The following is a 14,151-nucleotide window of genomic DNA, read 5'->3' on the forward strand; positions in this document are numbered from 1 at the left end:
TAGTTTCTTGATGATACCTTTTAGGAACCAGCTCATAATTGATACAGTTAAGGTCTGCTCCTATATCAAATAAAGCGATGATTTCTATTTGGAAATCACCAGGGAAAATGAGTTTTATTTGAATCAAATATTTTCTTGAGGTAATTTCCTTTAAAACGTTAATGAAGTTTTCTGGAACACTTTCAGAAACCTCAAGATTTTGAAAATCATTTTCTTCTTCAGAATCAGAATCACTATTCTGTTTGAGGATCAGACTTTGGAGTAAAACATAATCATTTTGTTGTTTTTCTTTCAAATCTTTGAGCTCAGTTTTGATTGCTTTGATTTCTTTCTGAAGTTCTTGAATGGTAGGAATAGGGTTTCTTAACTTTTTTCGTTTATCCAAGATCATAGTAAGATCATAAGTGTTCTTACTAGAAGAGGGGACAAGGGTTTCAGTTTTTAGGATTTCTTTCAAAACTTGTTTTTGGATTTGGGGGTCATTAATATGCTTGACGGCTTCAAGAAGAGCTTCTTGTTGCCTAGTGAGCATATTAATATTCTTTGAAATATCTTCAGAATCTGATTCAGAATAATCGGATGAGGTTTTGATTTCATCAATTTGAAACTCTTCCTCACTATTCGAAAGTTTTGATTCAGAGGAATCAACAAGAAGAGCTGAAATTTTGCTTAAAACTTCATCTTCTATTTGGTGCTCATGGAGTTTTTTGGAAAACTTGCAATATTTTGAAGTATGACCCTTTTTGCCACACTTATAGCAAGTAATTTTGTTAAAATCTTTTTTGAAATTTTATTTTGGAAATTTTGAAGAGGATGGCTTTTTTAGAAATTCTCTTTATTTTTAGGAGTCCTTCTACTTTTGAAAAAATGTTTTTTCTTAAGAGATTTGAAAAAATCTTCTCTGCATTTTCCTTTGCAGGTATGGGGAGGCTCTATGGAATTATATTCAAACTGGTTACAAAAACTACCTAGTTCTTGCCTAGTCTTCTTCATTTCCCATTTGAGTTGCCTTTGAAGTTTAAGGTCATGGCATATCTTCAATCCTTCTTTCTGGGTAAGGCTCACTAATTCACCATAAGTGTAGAAATCATAAGGGATATGGCCGTTATGGGCTTCTCTTATGGTATTCCTAACTCTTTCACCTAGTATCTTAGGTAAACCGGCTAAGAATTTCTCTTTCCAGAAAGGTTGGCTTGAATCTTCCCTAAGCATGACTCTGGTTAGGAAGGTGTTTGTAGGCTTGGAAATTGCTAAGCTTTTTACAGGTTAGATTGCTAAGGAGCTCAGCATTCTTATCTTTCAGAAGAGAACGGTCTCCTATGAAGTGGAGGGAAATCGTTAGGATTAAGGTTGACACAACATCCTCAATTGGATTTCCTAGTTCATCTAAGATGGGGGTCCCTTCTATTATGGTTTGGATGACACCTAGGATTTGGAGTTGTTGTGCTTGTGTGAGATGGTAATCCCATCATCCTTTAAGCTGGCCAGAAAATCCAGCTATAAGGAGTTCAGCAATGGCTCTATCAGAGGTACCACTTTGGATTTGTAAGCATTGGCTGCCATAGTCATATGTTGCAAGAGTCTAAGGATATTGTATTCTGACATTCCATCTATATTCCATTCATAAATGGAGGAGGCATTGAATCTAGATTGGGTTAGGATATTATTCCTATTTTCTATTCCTAGATCTGGGGCAGTATTCCTAGGAGTATGCCAGGTCAATCTAGGGGCTTGACATCCCAATCTGTTGATGTTGGAGGGTTTATCAATGACACTTTCAAGCTCTGAATCATTTAATTCATCGCAATGGGCTTGATCTATAGCACTGATATTCGTACTGCTTTGAGGAGTATCTGGCACTAGATTTTTGGAAGACTCAGAAGTTGCTAATTTCCTAAGCTGTTCTCTGACTGCTCTAGCAAACTCAGTTTGCTTTTGAAATTGATCTTGGCTAGGCTTCGAGATTTGGTAGGGTTTGAAGACTGGATTTTTGAGCTTTTCCGATTAGCTTGTCTCTTTTGGATGTTCAGTGTTGGGGATTGGAGAGGTGAAGACTATAGGAGGTTTTTGGATCTGGCTTTCTATCCTAACAAGCTGCTTCCCTATTGTGTTAAGATAGGTATTCGAAAAATTGTTCTGCTGAACAATATTCTTGACATTCTTCTCTAGATCTTCTCCTATCAATTTGTAAGGTGTAGCCTCTATTTCATTCTCTCCATAAGGAATAGTTATCTTCCTAAGGAGAGGATGTTCAGACTGGATGGTTTGGCTTTCTCCGGCCTTCCACTCAGGAGCCTTGTTTCTTACAGTGACATGACTAATAAGCTTTTCTTTGAAAGGATAAAGAATACTATTTTCTTTGCAATAATTTTGAAACCAATCAAAAAATTTGATTTGGACTTTGTTTTGAATGCAAAATTGATAGTATCTTTCTTGAATACTGTCATTTTCTTGTAAAAAATTCTTAAAAAACTAAAGTTTTTTAGAATGATTTTTCTTTGAATAGAAATCTTCATGTAAAAGCTTTTTATCAATTTGAAAATCTTTTGAAATCATGTTGATCTCTGCTTCTAGATTTTGTGTTATTGCAGATGGTGATGGTGAAGAGGGGGTAGAGACGATCTCTATATCCTCATCTTCTTTCTTTGGTTCATTATAGAATGGTCTGGGAATATTGCTTTGGTAATCAACATTCTGTAGTATATTGTTTGAGCTTGATATATCAGATGTTGAAAATCTGGGTTGTGTTTGAGATGGAGTTGGTTCTTTGTATGGAGCATAAATAATAGAAGGTATTTTTGATACCCTTCCAATATCTATGATCGATGTTGAAGAATCATCATCAAAAAATCTAGAAGTGGTTGATTTCCTGTTGAATGTAAGCTTTACTTTTCCATCTGGGAATTGGGTTATATTTTTGAGATTTGTATTTGGTCCTGTTTGCTTTGGGGATTCAGGTTGGGTTGCACCTTCAAGGATCCATTCTTCTGGAAGAGTGATGTCTTTCCATTGAATGGTTTTTGGAATTGTTGCGTTGGATTTGGAGAGATCTGTTTGTAGGAATAAGGTTTCTCCTTTTGGTGAATGGAGCTTGTGTTTTGAACCAAAAACAGAAATCATAGCTTTGTAATGTATTTTGAAAGTCAATGCTATCGGAATAGATCCTTCAAGCATTTTGTAATTATGTGTCTTTATTTGAAGAACAATGCTCTTTAAAATATTTTTATCATTTAATGAAATTGTGATGTTTGGAAAATAATTGAAAGAAATTGGTCTTTTATTGAGGCTCGACTCGACAGTACCTAATAAAGAATCATAAAAATTTGTAAACCTAGCATCTCTAAGGACTGTTAAGATGGAAGTATCTAAACCTTCTCTGGTAAGGGGCTTTATTCCTATCTGGACAAGGCCTATATGGATATACTTATAATCTTTTTTTTTATGCTTCTGGAGGGTCTTTGGATTTAAAAGATAAATTTCTTCAAAAGGCTTTGAAATCTGAATATCTCTTTCTTCAGTTTTGATAGTAAAATCAGTTTTGAAGAGAGGAAACTTTGAATATTCATAAATTTATTTCTTTTGAACTTTGGGTATTTCCCAATTATCAATATGCTTTATAAAATCTTCAATAGTGATTTCTTCAGTATTTACTAAACCTTTGTACCTTGAAGATTCAGAGGTAGAAGAGTTTGAGAAAGAAGAAGATCTACAGAAAAATGGTTCTAAATTCATTTTAAAATAAACCAAAATAACTTTCTAAAAAAACATGAACCAAGCCACCAGTTTTACTGCCCTTACACCTGACGGGACTTACTACTGTACATAAATGAACAATGCTTGTTTATCAGTGATATGATGCAGATTAAAATGAGTTTAAAATCTTCTTTATGCAGATGGTGTTTCTTTTCCGGAACCCAATTGGCTCTGATACCAAGATAAATAAAAATAGAAATAGATCAACAAGTTTCTGGTGTGATATATATATATATATTTTAAAATTTAGTTCTTTTATATGATAATAATGATAAAAATAAATAAATCTTTTATAAATTAAAATAGAGATTTTATATTTAATTATAATATATTTTTTATAAATTCACATTTATATATAAATTTGTAATTTTTTTTTGAGTTAAAACTTGAAAAGAATAGATGGCATATGAAATACTCTTTTTTTCGAACTAATTTTTTATTAAAACAAAATACTCTTATTTAGTTTTTATCTTTTCTTAATCTCTTTGAGCTTAGTATTCTTTATGATTTTTTTTTTTCTATTAATTAGTTTCATTATTAATGAGAAATTTATTTTTTCTATTATTTTTATTTATATAATAAAAATAAATAAAATGTTAAAAAATATTACTATTCTGAACGGTTCAACCTTGCCTTAAGCTAGGTTTATTTATTAACTCGTTCGAGCTCGTTTAAAATATTTTGAACTTGAACCGATCTTGATCACTAATATAATTTTATCGAATAGAGCTTGAACTATGACGTGCTCAGATTGGCTCGGCTCATTTTCACCCCTACTTGAGCTCAGCTCGGCTCATTTTCAAACATAAAGAAAATGATAACTTAAATGTAAACAAGTGTAAAAACATTACTAATTTGGTGGTAAGACACTCTTCCCTTTTTTGTTTTTCACTTTCTTTCTTTCTTGTTTATTGTTATTTTTGTTATTATATTTTTTACTTTAGAAATAATATATTGATAAAAAAAAAAGGTAATTAATCTGAGTTAATTAAACTGAAAAGAAAAACGTTAATGTAACAATAAGTAAAAAAAGAAAAAAATAAAAAAAGATAAGAAAAAAAGAAAAAAATAATAATCAATATTTATTATCAAAGCCTAGATAATTTATGAATCCTAAAGTTGGGTTTGATTTTGGGCTAAGTTAATAATTTAGTGAAATGGTTTGATGACTAGGATAGTAACTTGTTAATTTTTAGAATACGAGTTAGTATAATATTGGTGCATTAGACATGTCATTATTCTAATGAATTGAAACACTAGATTTTAGATAAGTGACTAATCTACTATCAAACTCAAAGTTAAAAATGACTATAATGAAATAAAAAAAGATATATAACCAAAATGAAACTTAGTATAAAATTAAGTGACCTCCTACTCCAGCTTATTAATCTAGATTAATTATTTTTTTATGTTAATAATAATACTAAACAAGAAAGAAAGAAAGTGAAAAGTAAAAAAGTGAAGAGTGTCTAACTACCAAATTAGTAATATTTTTACACTTGTTTGTATTTAAACTATCATTTACTTTCTCTTTCTTACATGTCCAAATATCTACATGAGGATGTGCGATCAGTTCCTATTTGGTGAAAGAACTTCAATGTCAAACGAGTACCCAACCACCAAAATTAATTAATTTTTAATGCTAATTCCAAAATAACGAGTATGCAGATAGATATAAAGAACTTACTATATATGGATATATTTTTCTTCTAGTTGTCTATGACATCAATGCATTGAATTGATTTTTTAGAATTTAAATTTAATGCTTTACTTCAAGGCTTCAGAATTAGGGATTCCGTTTTATAGTATTAGAGATTCTATGTTGTACATTTTGTAGACTTAGGGATTTTTTTTTTTTAATCTTTGCGACGAATAAATTACCAGATTTTAGACAAATGACCTATGTGCTAACCAACTTAAAGTAAAATAATTGTAATGAAATAAAGAAAAAAGTTATATAACCAAAATGAAACTTAGTGTAAGTTAAGTGATTATTGGTATAATTATCTCCTCTCACTATATTAAAATATTATCGTTTAAATATATAAGATTAATAAAGCTTTAAAATTAATAAAAGATTGATATATTTTAATAATGGAATGAGTCAATAATTCTAATATTGGCTCAACTCTCTTTTGTTATCACGAGAGTTCGCGCTATATTAATATTAATAAATTTAACAGATAATTTTATTAAATATTAAAATTAAAATTAATTTTAAAATATAACGTTAAAGATTAAAATAATTTAGAAACTATATATTAGATTTGTTATTTAGATTTGATAACCAGTGCAGAATTTTTTTGACAATTACCCCAATTTAAATCATAAATGGCCCTCCTATGAAAAAAAAGTCCTTTGTAGTAGTGTCTTTGAGAAACAAATATTAGCAAAGGATTTATTTAATAACAAACAATTACATACAACTAAATGATCAATGAGGAGTTGTTTACACAAATAATATTACAAATTAAGAAAATACATACATACATAAATTCACAGATACATACATAAATATGTACCAAAGCAGTAATATACATTACACAAGTAATTACATTAACTACACAGCTGCTTTTTTTTTTTTTTTTTTTTTACCTTTCAATATCAAAAGCTTTAAGTCCTGCTCCCACATGAATGACAGTACTATTTGGGTCACCAATTTTCATTTCCTTTTGTGATTCAACATCACTAGACTCTTCTTGTAGCTCTTCCAATTCCTTTGGCAATGAAGAATACATAACCCTTTTGCCATACCTTTTAACCAATCCCAAATAAAAAGTAACTGAAGAAATGGTTATTCCTATAAGGAACCAACTGAACTGAATGTTTACTAATGATTTTGCTCTGTTTAATGCATCTTGGCTGCTACATCTAACTATTTTATGACCGTCTTCATTGAGAAGTGAGCAGCCTTTAGGTATCAACTCTGGTGTCCATAGCATATACCCCATTACAGTTAACCAAACACCTTGGAACACAATGCTAACTGACCTCACAAAACTAACCAAGAAACTTTTAGGTAGACCAATTCCCAAAAGGGTAGTGGCTAAAGAAATTACTACAGTGAACTGTAGAAGCAAATGGTATTGCCCTTCAAGACCATGGTGATCAGTCGAGTGTAGGTGGAAGAGAAAGAGCTGTTGAGCAAAGGCTATTGCTCCTATGAGTTGTGTTAGGCTATACTTAATATTATTAGCCCTAAGTCTATCAAGAAGTATTGCAAATGATGCATAAACCAAGAAAAGCATTGATATCGAGGAATGTTCAAAGTTTCTTAGATGATTTGATGGTATGCTTCCATCAATGTCTAAAGGTTGGTGTTTTGCAGGACCTATGAAAAGCTCCATGGATATGGAGATGGAGCTTCCTACCATTATCATGAAAAGCTCCAAGTATCTTAGTTTTGAAGTGGGGAACCATGGAGAAGATGTGTAAGAGTTGGGTTGTAGAGAATGGAGCTTTATGTGATTAAAGAGATGCCATAAACCTAGGAAGAAAAATGCCATTCCTGGCAATACATGCCCTATTAGACTACCCATTAATGCTACAAGTTCGGAGAAGTTGGGGGATGGAAGGGTGAGGAGTTGTCTGCAAATTCTAATAGCAATGACAAAAAAGTTTTCTTTTTTGGGTACTGCCAGAGGACTCATTGGAGCATTTTATAGAGAATAGTTTTTGAATATGGTACAAAGATTTGAACACATTGAAAAATAATGTAGAAATGCTTCAGTTTCACAACTGAATTATGAGGAAGTACGTATCCACTTGCTTCAATGTATTCAGATTTATATTGCTTACACGTTTTACTTAAGTTCCTCTACTTTGTTTCTATTCTCTTGTTTCTTATATTATAAGATTTATCTTTTAAGACAATCTTGCAGCATAAGGAATAATAAATTTCAATATAAATAATGAGAGATTTAATAAAATTTACATAGTACTGGCAAGTAATTATTGAAATAAGACATTTCATGCTTTTATTAATCATTATTTAAAGAGATATGGTGTGCATCAATCTATAACTTTCGGTAAATTATTTTTTTCTTCGGATAAAAGAGGTATATGATTACAAATTATAACAAAATAGAATATCTTTTTGTTGAAGGGTATCAATCAACAAGAATTTAGTCATCTTCACTTATCATTATTATATTTTATGTGTTTAACAATAAGGGTTTTAGAGTTTAATAACTCAAAATATCATTATTTTTTAACCGTTAAATCGTTCTCATTGAATCAATAACTTTTTAAACCGTGATTTAATGGTCAAATAATAAGGTTACGAATTATTAAGCTCTAAACTCATGTCATCAAATACGAATAATATGATAATGATGACTGATTTGAATAAAAGTGACTGAATTTTTACAAATCGAGACTTTTTAATGGAAAGATACTTTTTTGTCACAGTTTGTAATTACGTACATATTTCTCTTTGTCTGAAAAAATGAAACTACAAATTTAAAATTATAAAACAGTAAAACTATATGATACTTTTTTTTTTACTTATCCGTTATTTAAAACATTGAATTCAAAATTAATAACTCTCTATTTTTTAAAATATAAATTTGAATTTTTGATAAAATCTCAATAATTTGTATGGCATTGCTGTCAATTCAAGCACTTAATTTAACAAGTAATGCTTAGTTCATGCAAGTATAATGACTCATTACTCGAGTCATTTTCCTTTCAATAACCAATGCTACACCTACCAGATTTTATGCTACTAGCATGGTATTATTCTTAGGAGATTAGGCTTCATATTATGATCTTATGGTATGGGAAAGAGACTGTTTATTGGTAAATATTTAGTTAGTCACCAACATTGATCTTTTATTCTTTGATCTCTTATACAGAAAAGCCACTTACTCTAATGACTAAATTAGTATCAGAATTAAAAAAAAAAAAAAAAGGGAATTAATGTGAACTCCTACTGACTTTTCGAATATAACATTTAGTTAGATTTAACTTCTAAATATAACATCTTAATAATACTAATAACAATAATAATATCAATCTTTTTGATTCTTGAAAATAGATTGATTCATATTCTATTAGAAGTTTTAATTATCTATTAGTATTCCACATTCATTGTTCCGTATATATATTGGCAAACATGCATATATGTATGGATAATTAAAAAAGGGAAAAAAACAAAGAGGCAGTATGATGATTCAGTAATATATACAATTATGTAATAATTTGGAGCTTTGAGCTTTGCCATGAACTAGAAGATAATATCGGGTTTCTGTCAGCAAGAAATTTCTTAGCCACAGTATTGCTCTCACCTTTACTCAACCCATTGCATTACAATAAGTCCAAAAGTTGAGCATCACCACTAAAAACTTTTGTTTGTTTTCGCAAGAATTATAGGTTAAGCAAAGATGAATTTCCTTTTCATTATTCCATTTCCTTAGTTCCAGAATCCAGAAATGGACAAGTAACTTACTTAAACACTATGTAGTTTAAGATAATCCATATAATTTACTCTTCATAAAGTATCAAACAGTTTATAATATGTGTTAGAATGTCAGATACCTGACTCATATATTAATGAAAATGACAGCGGAATCTAAGAAATAAAATAAGAATGGAGGGAATTCATAGAAGAACAGTAAGAATGAAAAGAGAGAAAAAAATAGAATAAAGAGTATAGTGATGATAAAAATGATTGATGATTTCCACAACAGTACCTCCTTCCTTAAATGACCAATCATTAGCTAATACTGTTAAAAAGATAGTTGGCAGAGAATCTTCTAGCTGAAGGACAACTAACATTTGATAACAGAATAATAAAAAGACAAAATTAAATTCAGCAATACAAAAACTAATGCATAACTAGTTCTAACCAACTTATAATGTCTCTTCCCATATTTCACTACTCTTGGTTTCCACAATTGAACATCTTAACAATGGGCTGGATTCCTGACATTTCTCCCTTATTGATGAAGCTTAAATCTTCCCAAGTAGCCTAATCTTCTGTCATATTCGACCACTGAATCAAGACTTGAGGAATTGACTGTTTCTTTCGAGTAATGTTCCTTTCTTGGAGTACCAGTTTTGGTTCCAACTTGAACTCCCCCTTATAATGAATCTCAGGCATCTGTTGTTTACACTGCACCCCTTCCCCTACAAATTTCTTTAACAAGGACACATGAAAAACTGAGTGAATTTGTGAAGATGCTAGCAACTCCAACTTATAGGCCACTGAACCAACTCTTGCAATCACCTTATAAGGTCCATAATATTTGGCTGCAAGCTTCAAATTCCTTCTCACTGCCACAAAGCTATGTCTATATGGCTACAGCTTTAGTAAGACCATATCCCTTACTTTAAAAACTCTCTTGGACCGTTTCTTGTCATCAAACTATTTATGTCTATTAATTACCTTATGCAACTGTTCCTTCAAGGTTTGTGTCAACTGCTGCTACTAAAGTGGAGCTAGCAGGACTAGCAGTAAAATTTGGAGGACTCATTCCATAGAGAGCTTGGAATGGTGTCATCTTAAGGCTATTGTGGTAATTTGTATTATACCACCATTCAGCAAGGTACAACCATTTATTCCACAGTCTAAGCTTCTGAAAACTCATACACCTTAAATAATTCTTTAGGCACCTATTTACCCTCTCTGTTTGGCCATCAGACTGAGGATAGTATGAGTTACTAAGATTCAAGTTGACCCTAACCATTTTGAATGGCTCTTGCCATAAAACACTTGTAAAAATTATATTCTGTCAGACACAATATCCTTGGGCATGCCATGTAACTTATAAACATTGGACAAGAAAAGTTGTGCCACCTTACTAGTAGAAAACGAATGAGACAGAAAGATAAAATAGGCATTACTTGGAAAACCAATCCACAACCACCATGATAGTATTCTTGCCTTCAGATTTAGACAGCTGCTCAATAAAGTCCATAGAAATCGATTCCCAAGCTCTATTAGAATCTGGTAGAGATTGAAGCAGCCCTCGACTACTCACATTTTCAGTCTTGCATTTCTGACATTTCACAATTCATCACCCATCTATAGATGTCTGCTTTCATGCTCTTTTAGAAAAAATGTGACTTGAGTCTATTATAAGACCCTCTCAGGCTAGAATGTCCTCCTAAAGATGAGTCATGCATAGCCTACATAATTCTTTCCTTCAAGCCATTGTCTGGTCCAATCACTAACCTTCCTTTATACTTAAGTACTCATTGGACATAAGTATAAGACAGTTTAGCATCTCCATCAACCAACAATGCATCAATGATCCCTTGTAACCATTTATCTTCAGAGTAGTTGTCACTCACCTCCTAGATTCAAGTTGGTACTACTAAAGTTGTAGCAGCATAGCACCCTTCTACTCCTTGTTCAGGCCAACCCTTTCTAGATAAAGCATCAACAACTTTATTCTCCACCCCCTTTCTATAGAGAATGTTGTAATCCAAAACCAATAACTTGGTAAGCCTTTCTGCTGAATGTGGGTATGAACCTTCTGTTGTAACAGGAATTTAATGCTTTCTTGATCTGTTTTAATTATGAATTGTGAGTTCTCTAGGTAGTCCTCCACTTGGTCATAACAAATATAATGGCCATCAATTCTTTTTCATAAATTGATGTATCATGGTGCTTAATACTCAGAGATTTGCTGATGTAGGGCAATGGTCTTTAGTGTTGCATAAGGACTTCTCCTATGCCCTTACTGCTGGCACCAGTCTCCGGCATAAATGATTGAGAAATTTCTGGTAATGCTAGCACAAGAGTTGTACACATCGTTGTTTTTAATTGCTTGAAAGCTTCTTCGACTGCGGTACCCCACTTGAAGGCTTCCTTCTTCAGTAAATCAGTTAAAGGCTTGCTAATAACTCCATAGCCTTTAATAAATTTTCTATAATACCTTGTGAGACCTAGAAAGCCCTTCAAGGCTTTCACATTAGCTAGTCTTGGCTACTCCATCATTGCTTCTATCTTATTCTTGTCTGTTCTCATTCCATGATGGTTGATTATATGGCCCAAGTACTTCACCTGAGTCTGATCAAAGGAGCATCTTAGCATACAATTCATGTTATTGCAGTACTTGAAAAGCAATCTCTACATGCTCCAAGTGCAACTGCAAACTTGAGCTATATACCAAAATATCATAAAAAGACGGCTCAAATATTTTATTCATTAAATATTGAAAGGTTGCTGCTGCATTTGTCAATCCAAAGGGCATCACTAAAAATTCAAAATGGCCATGATGAGCTCTCAAAGCTGTCTTGTGTACATCAATAGCTTTCATTCTGATTTGCTGATAGCCTGATCTAAGATCCAACTTAATGTAATACTCTGCACCCTTAAGTTCATCCAATAAATCTTCTACCATAGGAATATGAAATTTATCCATGATAGTGGCAGCATTAAGTCGTTTATAATCTACACAAAACCTCCAACTCCCATCCTTTTTCTTCACTAGCAATACTGGTGAGCATAAGGGCTACTACTGGGCTGAATAATACCATTATGAACCATCTCCTTAATTTTTTTTCAATCTCAAACTTTTGGAAATATGGATATTTGTAAGACCTTATATTAATAGGCTGGGTACCTTTTTTCAGAGTGATAACATGCTCATGGTTCCTGTTTAGGGGTAAGGATTTGGGTTTGTTAGAGAATTGTTTATAATTGTTAATTAGGGTTTGAATTGATTCAGGTATGGCTGTTTGGTTACTAGAAGTTATAGTGTTTAAGTTTTTAGGCTTATCTACAGTTAAGCAAGTTACTGAGAATAGTTATACCGTCACTTGATTCCAACCCTTCCTCGGCGATTTCTGTAAACTCTTCCCACTCATCAATTTGAGGTTGGCCATATATGTTACCCAATCAATTCTACTTGCTCCTGTCCTTTGTTAAATGATAGTTTCATGTTCACAAAATCAAACACTATGGGATTATAATGTTTCATCCAATCCACTCCAAGCACCATGTCATGCCCACCTAACTTTAATACCCTGAAGCCATACTCAAAATCATGGTTCTGCATCTTCCACTAGAACTTCTCACATTTTGTTTTGCTTATCATGTTTTGGCCATTTATAAACTGTAACCCATAGTGTCTTGCCTTTAGAAGCGAGTAGCATTGGCGACTTTTACCATCCTAGCATCCACAAACCAGGGGGTGCTTCCAACATCCACAAGGATGATGATTTTCTTACCATTCACTTCTCTACTTATCTTAAGTGAATTGGCAACCTCAATCCTTTCTATAGCATGCATTAAAATTTCAAAGCTATCAATGGCCTATTCCATCTCCTCATCACAACCCATCTCTCCTCCTTCTTCATTTTCCTCTTCTCTTGTAATCAGAATATGTAATTGTTCTGGTTTGCAAGTGTGTCCTATAAAATACTTGTCTCAACATTTGTAGCATTGACCTGTATTTCTTTTTTAGGTAATGGTTGGTTTTTAGTTCTTTGGTGGTATTATAGGGTTCATTTTTTTGTGTGGATCTGCTAGTATAGGATTAGGTGGGGTGTTTAGGAGGTGGTTTTTGTCTTTTGAACATGGCTAGGACAGATTGCTCTTATAGTTTAGCTTGCTCACAGGCTTCATTAAGTGTTGTAGGTCTGAATAACTTGACCATAGGTTTGAGCTCCTTAATCCACTGATAGAACTGAAGACGAAGTAATGTTCATCTAACCAAGGGTGGTATTTCAGCTTAAGGGACTTAAGTTCCTCAAATTTCTCTTGGTAATCAGAGACTGGTCCTTTCTACTTCCTTTTGTTGAATTCTTCAACTACATTAGTCATTGTTAATTCCCCAAGCATCTTACACAATTCCTTCCCATACTCTTTCCAATCATTATTTTGATGTTGCACCTGCCATCCTTGGTACCATAAATCCGCCTTCTCCCCCAGATATAAGGGAGCTAGGTTGATTTTCTAGTCTTCAAGAATTCCAAACAGGTGGAAGTATTTTTGGCACTTTTGAATCCACAATCTAGGATTGGTTCCCTCAAATATAGTTACTTCTACCTTGGGCATTATATTTCCAAAATAATTATTTCTAGATCCATAATTAGAAGAAAAGCCACCAGATCCAAGACAGGATTGGCCCAATTGCACATTCTTATGTATAAGGGATGGAGTAGGTAGAATTCCATTAGCTTCCATTTGAGTCTGTATGGTTGAGGCTACAAGATGCATAGGAGAGTTTTGGGATGTGGCATTATTTGTGGTTGCATGGTGGCTCGATGCTTTCATAATTTCCATCAGCTGGTTCATCTGGTTTTATAAGGCTTTCTACGAAGATTGCACAGCCTGTTGTACCATTAATTGTTCCTGATATTGTTTCTTGTGCTCCTCAAGCTTATTATATATCTCTTTCTCAAATTCCTCACTCTTCTTGTCTAAGGCTTGGACTTGTTCTTCCA

The 14,151-nt window shown here is 32.6% G+C and overlaps 1 protein-coding gene across 1 annotated transcript; it reads right to left on the reverse strand.

Moving 5' to 3' along the window:
• Positions 1 to 6,184: 6,184 nt before the first annotated feature.
• On the reverse strand, positions 6,185 to 7,408 carry LOC8267784 (transmembrane protein 45A). The gene has a single exon (XM_002530821.4). It carries the CDS (start codon positions 7,401 to 7,403, stop codon positions 6,345 to 6,347), a length of 1,059 nt encoding a protein of 352 aa, XP_002530867.2. The 5' UTR covers positions 7,404 to 7,408; the 3' UTR covers positions 6,185 to 6,344.
• Positions 7,409 to 14,151: the final 6,743 nt, after the last annotated feature.

Source organism: Ricinus communis, chromosome 9 (assembly GCF_019578655.1).
Source record: "Ricinus communis isolate WT05 ecotype wild-type chromosome 9, ASM1957865v1, whole genome shotgun sequence".
Classification (NCBI taxonomy): domain Eukaryota; kingdom Viridiplantae; phylum Streptophyta; class Magnoliopsida; order Malpighiales; family Euphorbiaceae; genus Ricinus; species Ricinus communis.